Below are 19,774 nucleotides of genomic sequence, written 5' to 3' on the forward strand. Positions count from 1 at the left end.
GGCGCCCCCCCACCACGCAGCTCTGCCCCCCCAGCCCCTGGGCGCCCCCCCACCACGCAGCTCTGCCCCCCAGCCCCAGGGCACCCCCCCCCACCACGCAGCTCTGCCCCCCCAGCCCCTGGGCACCCCCCCACCACGCAGCTCTGCCCCCCCAGCCCCTGGGCACCCCCCCACCACGCAGCTCTGCCCCCCCAGCCCCTGGGCGCCCCCCCACCACGCAGCTCTGCCCCCCAGCCCCTGGGCACCCCCCCACCACGCAGCTCTGCCCCCCAGCCCCTGGGCACCGCCCCCACCACGCAGCTCTGCCCCCCCAGCCCCTGGGCGCCCCCACCACGCAGCTCTGCCCCCCAGCCCCTGGGCGCCCCCACCACGTAGCTCTGCCCCCCAGCCCCTGGGCACCCCCCCACCACGCAGCTCTGCCCCCCCAGCCCCTGGGCGCCGCCCCCACTATGCAGCTCTGCCCCCCAGCCCCTGGGCACCCCCCCACCACGCAGCTCTGCCCCCCCCAGCCCCTGGGCGCCCCCCACCACGCAGCTCTGCCCCCCCAGCCCCTGGGCCCCCCCCACTATGCAGCTCTGCCCCCCCAGCCCCTGGGCGCCCCCCACCACGCAGCTCTGCCCCCCCAGCCCCTGGGCCCCCCCCCACTCTGCAGCTCTGCCCCCAGCCCCTGGGCGCCCCCCACCACGCAGCTCTGCCCCCCCAGCCCCTGGGCCCCCCCCACTCTGCAGCTCTGCCCCCCAGCCCCTGGGCGCCCCCCACCACGCAGCTCTGCCCCCCAACCCCTGGGTGCCCCCCCACTCCGCAGCTCCTGACCCCCCAGCCCCTGGGCACCACTCACTGCCGACCCCCCACAGCCCAGAGCCAGGAACTTGGGTGGATCATGAGAAACCCGCCCAGAGCCGATTCCAGACGCCTGGGTCCTCGCGCTGGTTGCAGGCCGCGCTGCGTGGGCCTGGCAGGGGCTGGGGCTGGACCCCACGTCCCCTCGGGAGTGGAGGTGGCCGGTGGGCAGGTTAGGGGGCTGGGGCTAGATGTCTGAGTCCCAGGGCCACTTCTGCGGGGCTGGGAGAGCTGGGCTGTTCTCAGGCCTGCCCCATGGCAGCTGTGGGGCACCCCACAGGGGAGTCCCACATCCCTGGTTGCCCTGTCCCTTTGGGGTCCCATCGTGGGCCTGGGACATGTTCCCTTTGGGAATGGGGGCTGGGCGCCAGGACTGCTGGGTTCTCTCTCTCAGCTCTGGGAGGGGAGTGGGGCCTAGTGGTTAGAGCAGGGGGGCTGGGAGCCCGGACGCCTGGGTTTTCTCCTGGATCTAGGAGGGGAGTGGGAACTGGTGATTGGCTTAGCTGGGGAGGGGGGCTGAGGGTCAGGGGTGGGGGTGGGCTGGAATTTTCCTTCCCCGGAGATCTTGCCTGCCATGGGGGGCCCTGGGGCCTGTCCCCTCTAGGGGGCACTGGCTGCTCTCTGGCCCCATGGCAGGAGCAGATTGTGGGGGGGGGGCACCCTGGGTCCCCCCCTTCACTCCATCTCTCTCTCTCCTCTGCAGACGTTGGGGTCGTGGCTCATGGCGCTAGGGGCGGCCTGACCCCACCCCCGCCCTGCCCCTCACCCCCAGCATGGAGGTCAAAGGGCAGCTCCTCACCTCCTCCAGCTACAGCTCAGCAGGTAATGGCCCCGCCCCCAAGGACGCTGGCCCCGCCCCCAAGACTCCGGGCCCTGACCCCACCCCTTGCCTGACTCTGCATCTGAGCACCCCCCCAAATCTGCCTGCGACCCCCCCCCCCATAAATCTCCCCTGCTCCTCGCAGCGGCGCCCCTCCCCCCTCCTCCCATCTCCACCCTCTCGGACTCCCTTGCCCCTCCTTCCCATCTCCCCCCCCCCATCAGCTCTGACTCGCAGCCCCTCTCCCTGCAGATGTGCTGTCCTGGGCGCCCGGCGGGCGGCTGCGGCTGCAGGAGCTGCTGGAACGGCAGCGGGGCCTGCGGGAGGCGCTGGGGCTGCGGGTGGCCGAGCTGCGGCGGGTGTGTCTGCAGGAGGCGGTGAGTAGCCCGGCCTTGCTGGCTGCGCGGCTGTAGTAGGCTGTTGTCCTTCTCCACCCCTCTGCCTGACAGCTGTAAGCAGGATCTGAACATGAGCAGCCAGAGCAAAGGGCCATCCAGCTCAGTGTCCTGTCGGCCAACAGCAGCGAGTGCCAGGTGTCCCCCGGGGAGTGATCAGACCAAGGAACCGTCCAGCGATCCTCCCCTGTCGCCCATTCCCAGCATTGGAGAAACAGGCCAGGGACACCCTCCCGGCCTGGCCTGGCCAACAGCCATCCACAGACCTGTCCTCCGTGAATTTCTCTAGCTCTTTTGTGAACCCTGTTACAGTCCTGGCCTGCACAGCATCCTCCGGCAGGGAGTTCCACAGGTTGACTGCGTGAAGAACACTTCCCTTGGGTTTAACACTGCTGCCTGTTTATTTCATCTGATGACCCCTAGTTCTTGTGTTATGGGAACAAGTCCATCACTTTTCCTTAGTCACTTCCTCCGCACCTGTCATGACTGTATAGAGCTCTCTCCGATCCCGCTTTCGTCTCCTCTTTTCGAAGCTGAAGAGTCCCAGTCTGTTTAATCTCTTCATGTGGGCCCCGGGCCAAGCCCCGAATCATTTGTGTTGCCCTTCTCTGAACCTTTTCCAAAGCCAAGAGACCTTTCTGGAGCAGAGGCAGCCACGTCTGTGCGCAGCGTTCGAGCGGTGGGCGCCCCGTGGATTTATACAGAGGCAACGAGAGAGTCTCTGTCTTGCTCTCTATCCTTTTCTTAATGATTCGGCACCCTGGCCTGTCCCTGCTAAATCTGAGGATGCAAATGCGGTGAGCTGAGTAGCCATAGTAGGTTCTTATCCCGCTCCATCCCATCAGCGGTAGTAGGTTGTTATCCTTGGTATCCAGCCCACAAACTGGAGCATCTCCCTCGAGTGCCCCTACACCTAATGGCTCAGCGCCTTTTGCTGTGAGGTGCTAGTAGGTTGTTCTCCAATCCCCCATCAGTGACAGTAGGTTGTTATCTTTCTCCACTCACCAGGATTTGAACCCAGAGCCTGCACTTTCCTCCCTCAGCCTAGACGCGCTGGGGCAGCCCTGTTAGCTGGCGGCTGTCTGTAGTACATTGTTTTCCTCCGCTACCCGCTTCCCTCCAATGGCAGTAGGTTGTTAGCTCCCATTAGCTGCGCAGCAACAGTAGGCTGGTCTCCTAATGCTTGTGCCCTTGTCCCCTCTGCAGGAGCTGACAGGGAAGCTGCCCCCTGAGTACCCGCTGGAGCCAGGGGAGAGACCCCAGCCCATCCGAAGGAGAGTGGCGCCCACCCACCGGGGACCTGGAGCCGAAGTGAGGAGGGGACTGGACAACCGGGAGGGGGGGGCATTGGGAGGAGAGCTGTGAGCGCATCAGCCCTTCCTAGACACAGTGGGAGCTGTGAAGGGAGCTGGAGGGAGTGGGGGAGATTGGGGGCAGCTGCTATGGGTTGTTCCCCCAGGCGCTGGCGTGGGAGCTGTGGGGGGGGGGCTGGGGCAGGGCTTGGGGGGCTCAGTCTAACCCCCGTCCCCCAGGCGCTGGCGTGGGAGCTGTGGGGGGGGGGCTGGGGCAGGGCTTAGGGGGCACAGTCTAACCCCCGTCCCCCAGGCGCTGGTGTGGGAGCTGTGGGGGGGGGGGCTGGGGCAGGGCTTGGGGGGCACAGTCTAACCCCCGTCCCCCAGGCGCTGGTGTGGGAGCTGTGGGGGGGGGCTGGGGCAGGGCTTGGGGGGCACAGTCTAACCCCCGTCCCCCAGGCGCTGGCGTGGGAGCTGGGGGGGGGGCTGGGGCAGGGCTCGGGGGGCTCAGTCTGACCCCCGTCCCCCAGGCGCTGGCGTGGGAGCTGTGCCGGGAGCTGGCCATCCAGCGGCAGGTGGTGGAGGCTGCGCGGCGTCTGGCCCTGGCCCCGGAGCTGTCGGATCAGCAGCGGCGCCGGCGCCGGCGGGTCCAGGCCGAGGCGGCCCAGCGCCTGCGCGAACTGGAGGGGCAGCTCGGGGAGACGCAGGCCCGGCTGGGAGCGCCCCGGGGAACGCACGGTGAGAACCCCGCCAGCCCCGCCCGGTCCCCCCTCACCCCCCCGCAGCCCCGCCCAGCCCCCCGCAGCCCCGCCCCTTCCCATCTCCCTGCAAGCCCCGCCCAGCGCCCCGCAGCCCCGCCCAGCCCCCCGCAGCCCCACCCCTTCCCATCTCCCTGCAGCCCCGCCCCTTCCCAGCCCCCTGCAGCCCCGCCCCTTCCCATCTCCCCACAGCCCCGCCCCTTCCCATCCCCCCGCAGCCCTGCCCAACCCCCCTCATCCCAGCCCCTCCCATCTCCCTAACTGCCCTGCTTATTCCCCCTCAGTCCCGCCCCCTCCGCATCTCCCCTCAGCCCTTCCCATCCCCCACCCAGCCCCCCTTATCCCAGCCTCCCGCCCACTCCCCTCATCCCCGACCCTTCCCATCTCCCTACAGCCCTGCCCAGCCCCCCAACCCAGCCACTCTTCCATCCCCCCGCATCCCTGCCCAGCCCCCCAGCCAAGCCCCGTCTCAGCCCCGACAGCCCAGCCCAAACCCCCCACTCCCAAGCTTTCATTGCCCACACCCCCGAGAACCCAAAGGGCCCCTGGCCCCCAGCCCATCCTCCTCCATCACCCCTCGCTGCCCCTGCTGCCTTGGAGGCCCCCGGACACGCCGGAGCTGTACGTGGGGTGCAGCGTTGCCGGCCTGGGGGGCTGGTACCGGGATGTGGAGGGGACTGACCTGTCTGCTCCTTTCCAACCCCCCCAGACGAGGCCTTCACCTCCGAGAACAGCTCCCTTTCCGACTCAGCCGCTCACGACAACGGTGAGTGGGTCCGGATGCCCGGGAGGGGAGTGCGGCCTAGTGGTTAGAGCGGGGAGGTGGGCTGGATGCCTGGGTCCCATCCTATGCCTTGCGTTCTCTCCCCAGACCACCCCCATGGCGCCCACCTGCTCAAGGGGGGCCCCGAGCGCCCCTCGCCCCCCCGCAGCCGGGATCACCTGCGCGCCGTCTCCGGCAGCCCTGACCGGCGGCCCGGCTGGCGAGCGCCCCTCCCGGATCTGTGCGGGGGGGCTGCCAGCCGCCGCAGCTCACTAGCCACCCCCACCAGGTACGTACAACCCCCCGCTTCAGACCCGACTGGTCGCTCCCTGTCTCCCCCCCACATTCCCCTCTTCCGTCCAGTGCTCCGCCCCCCCTTCAGACCCCCTCCTCTGCACCCGGCTGGTCTCTCCCTGTCCCCCCCCCCATTCCCCTCCCCCGTCCAGTGCTCCGCCCTCCCCTTCAGACCCCCTCCTCTGCACCCGGCTGGTCGCTCCCTGTCTCCCCCCCCGCATTCCCCTCTTCCGTCCAGTGCCCCGCCCTCCCCTTCAGACCCCCTCCTCTGCACCCGGCTGGTCTCTCCCTGTCCCCCCCCCCATTCCCCTCCCCCGTCCAGTGCCCCGCCCTCCCCTTCAGACCCCCTCCTCTGCACCCGGCTGGTCTCTCCCTGTCTGCCCCCCCATTCCCCTCCCCCGTCCAGTGCCCCGCCCTCCCCTTCAGACCCCCTCCTCTGCACCCGGCTGGTCTCTCCCTGTCTCCCCCCCGCATTCCCCTCTTCCGTCCAGTGCTCCGCCCCCCCTTCAGACCCCTTCCTCTGCACCCGGCTGGTCTCTCCCTGTCTGCCCCCCCATTCCCCTCCCCCGTCCAGTGCCCCGCCCTCCCCTTCAGACCCCCTCCTCTGCACCCGGCTGGTCTCTCCCTGTCCCCCCCCCATTCCCCTCCCCCGTCCAGTGCCCCGCCCTCCCCTTCAGACCCCCTCCTCTGCACCCGGCTGGTCTCTCCCTGTCCCCCTCCCATTCCCCTCCCCCGTCCAGTGCCCCGCCCTCCCCTTCAGACCCCCTCCTCTGCACCCGGCTGGTCTCTCCCTGTCCCCCTCCCATTCCCCTCCCCCGTCCAGTGCCCCGCCCTCCCCTTCAGACCCCTCCTCTGCACCCGGCTGGTCTCTCCCTGTCTCCCCCCCATTCCCCTCCCCCGTCCAGTGCCCCGCCCTCCCCTTCAGACCCCCTCCTCTGCACCCGGCTGGTCTCTCCCTGTCCCCCCCCCCCATTCCCCTCCCCCGTCCAGTGCCCCACCCTCCCCTTCAGACCCCCTCCTCTGCACCCGGCTGGTCTCTCCCTGTCCCCCCCCCATTCCCCTCCCCCGTCCAGTGCCCTGCCCTCCCCTTCAGACCCCCTCCTCTGCACCCGGCTGGTCTCTCCCTGTCCCCCTCCCATTCCCCTCCCCCGTCCAGTGCCCCGCCCTCCCCTTCAGACCCCCTCCTCTGCACCCGGCTGGTCTCTCCCTGTCCCCCCCCATTCCCCTCCCCCATCCAGTGCCCCACCCTCCCCTTCAGACCCCCTCCTCTGCACCCGGCTGGTCTCTCCCTGTCTCCCCCCCATTCCCCTCCCCCATCCAGTGCCCCGCCCTCCCCTTCAGACCCCCTCCTCTGCACCCGGCTGGTCTCTCCCTGTCTCCCCCCCATTCCCCTCCCTCATCCAATGCCCCACCCCCGTTCAGAACCGCTCCTCTGCTCCCAGCTCGTCTCTCCCCCACCCACATTCCCCTCCCCCGGCCGGGCCCAGCTGGTCTCAGGGTTCCTTTCCTCCCCCCAGCCCGAATCGGACCCTGCCCCGGAGTGTGTCGAGCTTTGAGGGCCGGAGTGTCCCAGCCACCCCGGTTCTGACCCGGAGCATCTGCAGCGGGAGCCACAGCTTCAGGTACGCCCCCCACGGCACCCACGGCGCCCTCCGTTGTGACTCAGTTTCTCCCCTCTGGGTCCCATCACGCTGAGCGGGATCTGTCTGGGTGGGGGGTGCGCTGGGGGGAGCCTCTGGCCGGGGGCCAAGGTGGGGGGTGGGGACTGAGTTTGAATTGCCTTTCATGCCTCAGCCTTCACTAACCCCCCCTCTTTTTTCTGCCCCCCCCAGGCCGGATGCCCCCACAGCCACCCGCCAGTGGTCTGGGAGCCAGGATTCCCAGCTCGGCCCCCCCAGCCGGGACCCCAGTGTCGACCGGGCCCCCCCAGCCTTCGCCGCCCGGACCCGCCGCAGCAACAGCTCCGAGGCCTTGATTGAGCGGGGGGGGCCCCCCGACGACCCCCCCATCCGCGGCCCCCCCCGCCCTCCCTACGCCGAACTGCTGCTGGACTATTACCTGGAGCGCCAATGTGGGCCGGCGGGAGACCACCTGTCGCGCCGGGACGGCCCCCCGCCTCCCAGCTGGGGGTACCCCGAGAGCCCCCTGCCGCGCCGGGTGGGGCGGGCCAAGTCCTGCGGGCCCCCTCCCCCGAGCCCAGCTGCCGCCTCCCGCCCCGCAGCATCTGCCCCGGGCCGCCCACAAAGCCTTGGCCCTGGAAGGCCTCCGGAACTGGTACCTCCGCAACGCCGGGGGGGCGGGGGGCGCCCCACCCCCAGCCCGGGACAGGAGAGGGGGGCCCCCCTACGGCTGGCCTGATCCCCACCCCCGGCCGGAGCCGGGGGGCTACCTGCCCCATTCGCTGAGCTACGCCGGGCAGCCGCTGCAGGGCAGGTACGGGCGCTGGGTGGGCTGGCAGCCCTGAGACCCCCCCCCCTTTCCCCACTATCCTCCCAGGGGGGGGCGTGTGTGTCTTGCTGGGGTGTTGCCCTCTCTCCACTGGCCAGACCTCTCCCTGGGTGGTGTGGGGGGGGGGGGACGACTCAGGCGGCTGGCTCTGCTCAGGAGTGCTTGGTGGGGGAGACCCAGGCATCCGGCCCCACCCCCTGGAAGTGGGGGGGGCAGTAGACGCACCCCAGGCCTCTGGGAGGGGGAGCAAGGGACCCAGGAAAGGTCCGGGGAATGGTGACTTATCTGTTGTGACTTCACCCCCTTTTCTGGCTAATCTCTTCTCTCTCTCTCTCCCCCCGTCCCCCTCCTGTCTGTCCCTCCTTCCCCCTCTGTCTGTCTCTTCGCCTCTCCTGGCAGACCCTTCGCAGACCTCCTGTACCCGGACACGCCCGGCGCCCCCTCCCCTGGCCTGGGGCCCCCCCTGGACGTGGAAAGACACCCCCCAGGGACGCTGGTCTGACCCCTGGGGGGCCGGGGAGAGCGAGGGATTTAATCTGACTGGGGAGGGCTCCCCTGCTGGACGGGGGGGAACATGCATCAGAGGCACTGAATAGCGGGGGGGAGGGAGATGCACGCTGCCCGCCCCCCCACCCTGGCAGAGTGCAGCGAGGCACAGAACCCCCCCCCCCGGGCCCCAGACCTATGGACTGAGACCCCTCCCAAGCAAACCTAATCTCCTAAATGTTCAGATGGGGGGGAGGCCCTGGCTGGGGAATCTACAGCGCCCCCCCCCAAAAAGCCCTCTTCCTTCTCAAAGTCCTAGCCAACCCCCCCAGCTACCAGTCCCCTTCCACACAGACCCTGCCCACCCCCCAGACTCTCACGCAGACCCATCCCCATCCATCGAGCTCCTGGCTGCCCCAGTCTTACGGCCTCTTGGATGACACCCCTCCCCTGGACAGTCCCCTCCCCTCCCCGGCCTGGCCGGGCGTTTCCTGTTCGAGTTGCACAGACACACACAAAAGTCACTTTTTTCCTTTTCCAACTGGATTTTATTGGGGGGGTTGGGGGAGGGGGGCGCTGCTGCCAGCTCCGCCTCCCCCCGCCCCACGAGCCACAGGTTGTTAGCGGGGGGCACCAGCATGCGCCGGGCTCCGGTGCCCGGCCCGCGGCTTTGTGACGGGAATGTTTTGTGCGGTTTCAGACTGGTCACTGTGCGGCGCGGGGTTTGTACAATACAGAGCGCGAAGGCGAGGCTGTGGCACGTGGCATGGCTGGGCGTGGGCACGGACAGCAGCAGGGCCTGGCCCGACCGTGGGGCGGAGGAATGTGTTTCCAGCCCTTCCGCTGGGGGAGGAACAGGGCAAAATGGGACCCTGGCTTGGGTTTGGGGGGCCACCAGCAGAGCTGAGACCGGCCCAGGGGGACCGATCCCTACCTGGGTCTGCCAAGAGGGGAGTTAAATACCCCCTCCCAGCAAGGGACATGGTGGGTGGCAGGAGAGTGGTTGCCCTTATCCCCCAAGCAGCAGATTTCCAGGGGATCCCACTGCTCACACCACTGCATCTGGCAGTGCCCTGGGGCAGGGCAGGGGATTTTGGGTTTCATTTTGGAGGGGGGGAAAACTATCCCAAATGTACAGATTAAATAGCCAGAAGGCACCATGCTGACCTCCCATACAAGCTGGCAGCCTTTCTCATCGGCCCCAGGTTCACTACTGAAATCTGCTAAAACTTCCGGGGGGGGGGGGAGAAATAATGAGGCAAGGAGTTCCACAGGTTAACTGGAGAAAAAGAGCAGGCATCCTTCAGTCAGTCCTATCAGAAGGGATCAGTGTGCTCATTTGCGCTGACCTCTTGTCACAGCCCAGAGACTTCCCCAAAGACTTCCCAGAGCAGAATTTTGCATTTCCCTGGGTTTCCTTCAAGCACCTTTGGGAGACCTGGCCTACGTAAACCGTGTGTGTCCGGGAGGGGGAGGGGGGAGAGAACCTTGATCTTCTTTACCAGGTTTTCAGGGGACTTTACTGTTTGCCCATAGTTTTTACCCCCAAAAGGCAAAAAAGGGACAGGGATACTTTTTAAGGAAAATTCACAAGGGGGGGAAAAGCAGGAAATTTGTAAAATTGGTTTTCTGGGTTTTGGAGGATTTCTCCAGGGGGTTTTCTCCCCCAGATGTATAGTGGGGAAAATCTGGATTACATTCCCGTTGGGACAAGACGTGGGGGGGCTTCTGAAAAGCATTTCCAGGTTTTTGGCATTCTCTGCAGGGAGCATTAGCAAACATGGCTGCAATTGCCACAAATTCACAGGAAACTGGGGACTTTATATCCTACACAAGTTAAAGCCCCGTGCCCCATTCCTCACCCCTGGTGTGGGCCCTGGGGCTGGAAGAGAGCCAGCACCCGCTAGAGGGGACAGGCCTTGGCACCCCCCGCCCTCCAGCTATGCAAGCTTTTATAGCAAGAAACGGCACTGACGTTTTATTGTAATAGTTGTTTTTACTCCTCATATAATTAGGAGTTGTAGATAAATACTTTCAATGCAGCATCCCACTGACTGCTCAGGGCCTCTTCTGGGTCCCCTTTTAATACCCCCCAGTATCCTCCCCCTAACCCCTTGCTTGTTTCTTTGCTGTATAAACATGCTCTTTAGGTAGGGCCTACATAAACAAGCTAGGGGGTTGGCCTCTCTAAGCTGCAGGGTCAAAACGTGGTAGTTCAAGTGAGTACCCTTCACTGGACTCCTAGATCAAATCATGTGGCAGGTAGTCCCACAGGTTTACCACGGCGGCCGCTCCTCAACTTTCCAGACCTTTGGGTCAAATCATGTGCCAAGCAGTTCCACAGTTCGTCGCCCACCCTCTCTCCACACTCTGTGGCTCTCTCTCAACTCACGTGGGGGGGGGGGGCATGCCGCAGGCCCGCCGCCACTCATCCTCCCCCTCCCCCGCTCCAGATTCAAGGCCCTGGCTTGACTCAGAGGGACGCTGCATCCGGCCAGTAGTGCGGAGGAGAGTAGCGAAGCGCAGGCCCGAGGCAACGGTGAGGGGCTGGGAAGGGGTCCTTAAGAGCCAGCCTCTTGTTCCTGGCCCAAGGCCTCTAGCAGCAGCCCCATGGGCGTCCTCCTCAGCCCAATGCTCTCGATCTTGTTCTCGATTTTATTCTTGAGGTTGCGGAGCCGAAAGGAGGCATGGATGAGCATCGCTGTGGGGGGGGGGGGGGAGGGGAGGGAGAGAAGGGGGGGCAAGAGGGGCTGAAACAGGCCCTGGCTTTTGCTAAGAACTGCCCCCCCCAGGTCAATGCCAGATGGGAATGCATGTGATGTACAGCTGCATGCAGGCATGCACTAGAGCAAATGCACCTGTCCCCCCCCCCAAGGATGCTGCCAGGAAAGCAAAGGCCCTTTGCATCCACATTCACCCACGCCAGTGTACAGCAACACAGCATGCGACCCACTGATCTGAACCCCCCCCCCGGCACTGTCCCAGGAATTCCCCTGCCCCACTTCTGCCCTCCCCCAATACCACCCCATCAACCTTGACCCTTTCCCTCCGGTCTGCCCCACGCCCTCCCCCCACCTCAATCGCCCCAGCCCTGCCCCCCACTCACTGGAGACGGGCAGGGCGACGGTCAGCAGGAAGACCTCGGAGCCCCCCAGCAGGGAGGCCAGGCCGTAGGCGCCCCCCAGCACGCCCAGGAGGCTGGCGCCGGGGTAGCTGCGCCGGAAGCGCCGAACCGGGGCCTTGTGCTCGGCCGCCCAGACGAAGGCGACGAAGACGAGTGTCACGGAGCAGCCGGACAGCAGGGTCTGCAGGGGCCGGAAGTACCTGGGGGGGCAGGGCGGGGTGAGGGGCCAGGCCGCCAGGTGCCCCCCCGACAGATCCCTCCAGGGCGTGCAGGGCTCCCCCCCAGCACAGAGCCGGCAGCTGGGGTGTTGGGGTCGGTTCACGGAGCAGGCGAGTAACCGCGCGGATTATCCGCTGGTCGACTGGTCCAGAGCCCCTGGGGCCGACAGCCAGTGCGCTCGGGGGGCCCCTACCCCCCCAGGCTGCTGCCTTCAACACACTTAGCATGCAGCGCCGCCGGGGGGAGGGCCAGGACGGAGCCGGGCTGCTGGCCAGAGGCTAAAACATGCACTGGGGCGGGGGCAGGGGGCGTGTAGGCGATGGCGTTCGCCCGCGAGCTTTCGCTTATCGGTTACTCTGAATCGACTGCACGGTCACGGCCCTAGCCTGCAGAACTGCCCCCCCTTGTAGTGACCCCCCAGCACCGCAGCCCCCCCCAGCATCACAGCCCCCACCCCTTCCACCGCCCCCCCCACCACTGCAGCCCCCACCCCTTGTAGTGACCCCCCAGCACCGCAGCCCCCACCCCTTCCGCAGCCCCCCCCAGCATCACAGCCCCCACCCCTTCCGCCGCCCTCCCCACCACTGCAGCCCCCACCCCTTGTAGTGACCCCCCAGCATCACAGCCACCACCCCTTCCGCAGCCCCCCCAGCATAACAGCCCCCCCAGCATCGCAGCCCCCACCCCTTCCACCGCCCTCCCCACCACTGCAGCCCCCACCCCTTCCGCAGCCCCCCCCAGCATCGCAGCCCCCCCAGCATCGCAGCCCCCACCCCTTCCGCAGCCCCCCCCAGCATCACAGCCCCCACCCCTTCCGCAGCCCCCCCAGCACCGCAGCCCCCCCCAGCATCACAGCCCCCACCCCTTCCGCAGCCCCCCCCAGCACCGCAGCCCCCACCCCTTCCGCAGCCCCCCCCAGCATCACAGCACCCACCCCTTGTACTGACCCCCCAGCACCACAGCCCCCACCCCTTCCGCAGCCCCCCCAGCATCGCAGCCCCCACCCCTTGTACTGACCCCCCAGCACCGCAGCCCCCACCCCTTGTACTGACCCCCCAGCATCGCAGCCCCCACCCCTTCCACCCCCCTCCCAGCATCGCAGCCCCCACCCCTTCCACCGCCCTCCCAGCACCGCAGCCCCCACCCCTTGTACTGACCCCCCAGCATCGCAGCCCCCACCCCTTGTACTGACCCCCCAGCACCGCAGCCCCCCCAGCATCGCAGCCCCCACACCTTCTGCAGCCCCCACACCTTCCACCGCCTTCCCCACCATTGCAGCCCCCACCCCTTGTACTGACCCCCCAGCACCGCAGCCCCCACCCCTTCCGCAGCCCCCCCAGCACCGCAGCCCCCACCCCTTGTACTGACCCCCCAGCACCGCAGCCCCCACCCCTTGTACTGACCCCCCAGCATCGCAGCCCCCACCCCTTCCGCAGCCCCCACCCCTTCCACTGCCCCCCCCAGCATCGCAGCCCCCACCCCTTCCGCAGCTCCCCCAGCATCGCAGCCCCCACCTCGTCCACTGACCCTCCAGCATCGCAGCCCCCTTGCACTGACCCCCCCTTGCACTGACCCCCCCTTGCACTGACCCCCCCCAGCAGGGGCAGCGCCAGCCCCAGGCCCAGCCCGTAGTTGCTCTGGTAGTAGAGCAGGTTGTTGAGGACCCGGTTCCTCCAGCGCTGCGGGTCGCGCGGGTCCGGGGCCGCCAGGCGCGCGGGGCCCAGCAGAAAATCATCCAGCGCCCGCAGCGGAGGTGGCCGCACCTCGGACATCTTCGGAGGGGCGGCGGGACTACAGCCCCCGGCATGCACCGCGCCGTGTCGCGCCCCCCCGCCCGCCTGTGCGCCGCGGGGCCGCCTGGGAAATGGAGTCTTGGAGGCTACGCAGAGGGGCGGGGCCGGGAGCCAGGACTCCTGGGTTCTTGCGGGGGGGCTAGAGTGGGAGGGGGCTAGGAGCCAGGACTCCTGGGTTCTTGCGGGGGGGCTAGGAGCCAGGACTCTTGGGTTCTGGGGGAGTGGTTAGAGCGGGTGGGGGGCTGGGAGCCAGGTCGCCTGGATTCTGGGGGTGGGTGTTGGGGGGCTGGGAGCCTGGGCACCTGGGTTCTCTCCCCAGCTCCCATTGCGATCTGCTGCTGCCCCGGCGGGAGGGGTGTGTCTTGGGGGGCTGCGGTGGGGGTGCCTGCGGAAGCAGGAAGGAGAGGGGGGTCCAGGAGGGCAGAAGTGTGGGGGGAGCGCAGGGGGGCGAGCCCCCCCCCCCGCTCTGGTGCGTCAGCCCCTGGGCAGCCTGGTCCGAGCGCTGTCGCTTAACCCCCCCCCCCCCCCCCGCGTCCGGGAGTCACGGCCGGGCAGTGCGGTGGGCCCCATTCCCAGCCCTGAGCCCCCCCCCCCCCCCGCGCCCCATCCTGAGCCCTCCACATTCCAGCCGCACGTGCCTTTCTTACCGGGACTGAGTCCCCCCCGCGCCCAGCCCGGCAGGGGAGGACGCCCCCCCCCCCCCCCGCCCGCTGCCCCCAGCCTGGCAGGGCGCACAGAGACCCCCACGCATCCTGTACATCAAAATACCTGCCGAGCCTTTATTTCCGAACTGAATGAATCGACACCGGAAGCACAGAGGGGGCAGCGGTTACTGAACGGACTGAGAGAAGCGGGGGGGGGGGGGCTCGGAGCTGGAGTATTAGGGGCAGAGCCCCGGGGGGAGGCCTTGAAGCATGTCGCGGACGAGCCGTGACCCCAATGGGGCAGAGGTGTGGGGCCCAGGGCTAAGCTGGCCTGTGGAGGGAGGGGTCATGGGGCGGGGGGCTAGTAGCAAGGCAGCCCTTCCCCACACCGCCAGGCTGGCTGAGCCCCCCTCCCCAGCCCGTATAAGTGCTCACTGGGCCCGGGGGGTCCCCCATTATTCAGGCAGGTACCTCAGCAAGGAATCCCCCGCATACGCCCCCCTCCGCCCCCCCCATGTCTTCCTCCTCCTCAGTCCTCTTGGCCCGCTGCAGCTGGGGGGCCCCCCCGTCGGGGCCCTCCCCGTCTCCTCCCAGCCGCTTCACGCGCAGCAGGGTGGGGGGCTCTTCCTCCAGCCCCCGGCGCAGGCGTCTGGCGTGGCGGGGGGGTCGCATCTCGCTGCCCCCCGCGAGGATCCGACCTACCAGGTACCTGTGAGCCAGAGGAAAAACAGAGCTAGCACCCGGGTGTCCAGGATCCCAGCCCCCCCGGCTCTAACCACTAGACCCCACTCCCCTCCCGGAGCCAGGGAGAGAACCCAGGAGTCCTGGCTCCCAGCCTGCCACCCTCCCGGCTCTAACCACTAGACCCCACTCCCCTCCCGGAGCCAGGAGAGAACCCAGGAGTCCTGGCTCCCAGCCTGCCACCCTCCCGGCTCTAACCACTAGACCCCACTCCCCTCCCGGAACCAGGGAGAGAACCCAGGAGTCCTGGCTCCCAGCCTGCCACCCTCCCGGCTCTAACCACTAGACCCCACTCCCCTCCCGGAGCCAGGAGAGAACCCAGGAGTCCTGGCTCCCAGCCCCCTACTGGGGCATGTGGCTCTTTCCTCTCTGGGGGCGCCGCTCTGTCCAGCCCGAGGGGGACGGGGACGGCTGGCTCAGGAGGTGAGGAATAGGACACCGGGGTCTGTCCCCTTTAGGGGTGCCAGATCCGGCGGGGGGGGGGGGGGAAGTCACCTCAGCATCTCTGCATCCATCTCCCCGGCCTCCTCGTCACCCGGCTCCTCCGGGCGAGTCTCGTAGGCGCCGTCCGTCCGGTAGCGGCTCAGCGCGGCTGGGCCCGGGGGCCGGGTCCTGGGGGGGGCCCCCGCCCCGGTCTCGTCATAATCCGGGTAGGGGGCCCCCCCGGCCTGGTCCCACAGCTGCAGGAGGGAGGCCAGGGGGACCGACTCCTGCAGGAGGCGCTGAAGGGCCAGGGCGGCTTGGGCCCCCTCCTGCCTCCACCGGCCACCGGGGGGCGCCTCCTGCAGCCAGGGAGCGGCCCCCAGCGCGTCTTCCCGCCACCGGCCGGCAGGGGGCGCCCCCAGCCTCTCCAGCGCCTGGGCCAGCAGCTCCTCCTGGGCCGGCAGCCCCTGGCGCGGGTAGTACAGCTGATTGGCCAGCCCCAGCTCCCCCCGCAGGTCCCGGCGGAACCGGTGCGGGCCCCCGGGCGAGTCGTGGGGCAGCGGTCCCCTGGGGCCGGCAGGAAGAGCCTGTGCGGGGAACAGAGAGAGGGAGGGAGCAGGCGGAACCAGCCCTTTTCCGGAGAACCCAGGGGCCCGGGGTCCAGCCCCCGCTCTGACCACTCCACCCCACTCCCCTCCCAGAGCCAGGGGTTTGCCCAGCTCTGACCAAAGCTCCCCCGCTTTCCCGGGGGGGGGGGGGCAGGCAGATGCCCCCCCCCCCCTCCCCGCATTGTGCGTGTGGCAGCTGGGAGTCAGAGCCAGTAAGGGGGGCCGGGGGGAGCCGTGCTGGCAGCCGGCCTGGCGGAGATGGGGGACCTGCGGGAGGGCGCTGCCAGCCCGGGTGTCTGGCTGGCAGGGCCCTTCTGGTTCTTTCTCTCCCCCCCCCCCCTCCGATCTGCAGCTGAAACGCAGCTACTTCTGGGGCGCAGCATGCCAGTGACACAGAAACACCCACAGCCGAGACACCGACCCCCCTCAAACAGCCCCACAGACCCCGGCCTCCTCAAAGACCCCCACAGACCCCCCCCGAACCCCTCAAACATCCCCACAGACCCCGGCCTCCTCAAAGACCCCCACAGACCCCCCCCGAACCCCTCAAACAGCCCCACAGACCCCGGCCTCCTCAAAGACCCCCACAGACCCCCCCCCGAACCCCTCAAACAGCCCCACAGACCCCGGCCTCCTCAAAGACCCCCCCCGAACCCCTCAAACAGCCCCACAGACCCCGGCCTCCTCAAAGACCCCCACAGACCCCCCCCCCGAACCCCTCAAACATCCCCACAGACCCCGGCCTCCTCAAAGACCCCCACAGACCCCCCCCCCGAACCCCTCAAACATCCCCACAGACCCCGGCCTCCTCAAAGACCCCCACAGACCCCCCCCCCGAACCCCTCAAACAGCCCCACAGACCCCGGCCTCCTCAAAGACCCCCACAGACCCCCCCCCCCGAACCCCTCAAACAGCCCCACAGACCCCGGCCTCCTCAAAGACCCCCCCAAACCCCTCAAACATGCCCCACAGCCCCCAACCCGTTCAAACACCCCCACAGACCCCCGACCCTTCAAACACTCCCACAGACCCCAACCCCCTCAAACAGCCCCACAGACCCCCCCGAATCTCTCAAATACCCCCAGAGATCCCCGAACCCTTCAAACACCCCCACAGACCCCAACCCCCTCAAACAGCCCCACAGACCCCCGACCCCTCAAACATCCCCCAGACGCCCACCCCCCTCAATCCCCCCGGACACTTCCGCCCCACTTCCCAAACTGCCCCCCCATAGCCCCGTGCCACATGCCCCCACCTGCCTACCTCTGAGACCCTCCACGCCCCTTGCACCCCACCTCCGCCTCGGCAGCCCCCGACGCTCCTGTCTTGGTCGGGGGGGGGACTCACAGCAGCCCTCCCCCCGCATCCTCCTGCTCTGAGGGCAGGGGGCAGGCTCTGTGGGGCACCCCCAGAGATGGGACCATCAGCCCCGCCCTCGAGACCCCTCTGGCTCCGGGGACATCCCTGCCCCCCGCGGGAGACAATAACAGACTGGGACGCAGGGACTGGAGCGATATGGGGGTCCGGAGGAGATGGGGTGCGGGATACATGGGGGCGATAGGGGTCCAGGGGGAGGGGCGATGGGACGCGGGGTGCATGGGAGCGATGGGGGTCCAGGGGGAGGGGTGATGGGGCGCGGGGCACATGGGGGCGATTGGGGTCCAGGGGGAGGGGTGATGGGGCGCGGGGCACATGGGGGCGATTGGGGTCCAGGGGGAGGGGTGATGGGGCGCGGGGCACATGGGGGCGATTGGGGTCCAGGGGGAGGGGTGATGGGGCGCGGGGTGCATGGGGGCGATAGGAGTCCAGGGGGAAGGGGCGATGGGGCGCGGGGTGCATGGGGACGATAGGGGTCCAGGGGGAAGGGGCGATGGGGCGCGGGGTGCATGGGGGCGATAGGGGTCCAGGGGGAGGGGTGATGGGGCGCGGGGCACATGGGGGCGATAGGGGTCCAGGGGGAGGGGTGATGGGGCGCGGGGCACATGGGGGCGATTGGGGTCCAGGGGGAGGGGCGATGGGGCGCGGGGTGCATGGGGGCGATGGAGGTCCAGGGGGGAAGGGGCGATGGGACGCGGGGTGCATGGGGGCGATGGAGGTCCAGGGGGGAAGGGGCGATGGGACGCGGGGTGCATGGGGGCGATGGAGGTCCAGGGGGGAAGGGGCGATGGGGCGCGGGGTGCATGGGGGCGATTGGGCTCCAGGGGGAGGGGCGATGGGGCGCGGGGTGCATGGGGGCGATGGAGGTCCAGGGGGGAAGGGGCGATGGGACGCGGGGTGCATGGGGGCGATAGGGGTCCAGGGGGAGGGGTGATGGGGCGCGGGGCACATGGGGGCGATTGGGGTCCAGGGGGAGGGGCGATGGGGCGCGGGGTGCATGGGGGCGATGGAGGTCCAGGGGGGAAGGGGCGATGGGGCGCGGGGTGCATGGGGGCGATAGGGGTCCAGGGGGGAAGGGGCGATGGGACGCGGGGTGCATAGGAGCGATGGGGGTCCGGGGGGAGGGGACGATGGGGCGCGGGGCACATGGGGGCGATTGGGCTCCAGGGGGAGGGGCGATGGGGCGCGGGGTGCATGGGGGCGATGGGGGTCCAGGGGGGAAGGGGCGGTGGGGCGCGGTGGACGATGGGGGTCCAGGCGGGAGGGGACGATGGGGCGCGGAGTGCATAGGAGCGATAGGGGTCCGGGGGGAAGGGGCGATGGGGCGCGGTGGGCGATGGGGGGCCGGGCCCCTCCCTACCTTCACGGCAGCGGGGCCCAGCGCGCAGAGCAGCGCCGCCAGCACCAGGTTCGGAGCCATCGCGCCGGGACCGGACCGGCGCAGGGAGCAGCCGCTGCAGCGAAACCAGCCCCGCCCCCCCCCCCGCCCCCCCCGCAGGGCTGGACCAGCCGGGTCCCTCCCCGGGCACCAACCCTGCATCCGTTGCCATAGAGACACCAGCGCCCAGCTTTCATGGAGGGGGGGTGATGGGCTTGGGGGTCACTCCTGCCCCGCCCAGCTCGTGACATGCAGCTCCCCGCCCCCCACCCTGCCGGCGCCCCCCACTCCAACCCGCAGCCCCCGCCCCCACCCTGCCGGCGCCCCTCGCTCCAACCCGCAGCCCCCGCCCCCACCCTGCCGGCGCCCCTCGCTCCAACCCGCAGCCCGTCGCATTTGGCAAGGCTCCAGGCCCAGCTGTGAGTGCCGGAGGCTAATGTGAGAGCTGTAAATACACCGAGCGGCTGCCCCAGTTTGGATGAGCCCTGGGGGAGGCTGGACTGTCGCCCAAGGGAATTAATTAGGTCCTGGTAGAATCCATTAGCGCCAATTTCTTCACCACTGCCTTTCCCAGGCTGCTCCCCATCCTCCAGGAACAGCTGCCAGGGGACAGAGCTGAGATGTGCCCAGCTCTGGGGCAGGGCAGCTGGGAACAGCCACACATAACACTGCTTTGGGATAGCTCACCTGGCGCTGAGATGCGACCAGCCCTGGGGCAGGGCAGCTGGGAACAGCCACACATAACACTGCTTTGGGATAGCTCACCTGGCGCTGAGATGCGACCAGCCCTGGGGCAGGGCAGCTGGGAACAGCCACACATAACACTGCTTTGGGATGGCTCACCTAGTGCTGAGATACAACAAGCTCTGGGGCAGGGCAGCTGGGAACAGCCACACATAACACTGCTTTGGGATGGCTCACCTGGCACTGAGATGCGCCCAGCTCTGGGGCAGGGCAGCTGGGAACAGCCACACATAACACTGCTTTGGGATGGCTCGCCTGGTGCTGAGATGCGACCAGCCCTGGGGCAGGGCAGCTGGGAACAGCCACACATAACACTGCTTTGGGATGGCTCGCCTGGCGCTTAGATGCAACCAGCTCTTGGGCGGGGCAGCTGGGAACAGTCACACATTACGCCACACAGGGTGGCTTGCCAGGAGCTGAGATGTGGCCACCTCTGGGGTGAAGCTGTGGAGCGCCAGGGCTAGGTAATAGCTGTATGTTGGATTCTCAACCCCGGCCAGGGTCTCTCCCAACGAATGTGCTGGGTGGGTCAGTGTCGCCCCAAAGCAGGACAGGCAGTGAGGACGGATGGATGGACAGACAGCATGCTGGGGTGGATGGACAGATGAACGGATGGGGTGCCAGGAA

General features: G+C 68.5%; 3 protein-coding genes across 3 annotated transcripts; 1 reads left to right on the plus strand and 2 right to left on the minus strand.

Moving 5' to 3' along the window:
* The first annotated feature begins 847 nt into the window (after positions 1 to 847).
* CCDC120 (coiled-coil domain containing 120) lies at positions 848 to 8,846 on the plus strand. The gene is given in 10 exon segments (XM_075918594.1): positions 848 to 1,662; positions 1,913 to 2,037; positions 3,262 to 3,366; positions 3,878 to 4,085; positions 4,815 to 4,871; positions 4,977 to 5,157; positions 6,680 to 6,784; positions 6,995 to 7,361; positions 7,363 to 7,595; positions 8,010 to 8,846. Coding segments are annotated over 10 exon segments (1,533 nt in total). The 5' UTR covers positions 848 to 1,613; the 3' UTR covers positions 8,113 to 8,846.
* A 151-nt stretch (positions 8,847 to 8,997) lies between these two features.
* On the minus strand, positions 8,998 to 13,240 carry PRAF2 (PRA1 domain family member 2). The gene is made up of 3 exons (XM_075918596.1): positions 12,997 to 13,240; positions 11,203 to 11,420; positions 8,998 to 10,797 (listed from the first exon to the last, which is right to left on the minus strand). The coding sequence occupies exons 1-3, from the start codon at positions 13,209 to 13,211 to the stop codon at positions 10,658 to 10,660; spliced, it is 573 nt and encodes a 190-aa protein (XP_075774711.1). The 5' UTR covers positions 13,212 to 13,240; the 3' UTR covers positions 8,998 to 10,657.
* Positions 13,241 to 14,000: 760 nt separating this feature from the next.
* On the minus strand, positions 14,001 to 18,698 carry PCSK1N (proprotein convertase subtilisin/kexin type 1 inhibitor). Its single transcript, XM_075918595.1, has 3 exons — positions 18,386 to 18,698; positions 15,113 to 15,627; positions 14,001 to 14,585 (listed from the first exon to the last, which is right to left on the minus strand). The coding sequence occupies exons 1-3, from the start codon at positions 18,563 to 18,565 to the stop codon at positions 14,336 to 14,338; spliced, it is 945 nt and encodes a 314-aa protein (XP_075774710.1). The 5' UTR covers positions 18,566 to 18,698; the 3' UTR covers positions 14,001 to 14,335.
* Positions 18,699 to 19,774: the final 1,076 nt, after the last annotated feature.

The sequence above is a fragment of the Pelodiscus sinensis genome, unplaced genomic scaffold (genome assembly GCF_049634645.1).
Source record: "Pelodiscus sinensis isolate JC-2024 unplaced genomic scaffold, ASM4963464v1 ctg102, whole genome shotgun sequence".
In the NCBI taxonomy this organism is placed as follows: domain Eukaryota; kingdom Metazoa; phylum Chordata; order Testudines; family Trionychidae; genus Pelodiscus; species Pelodiscus sinensis.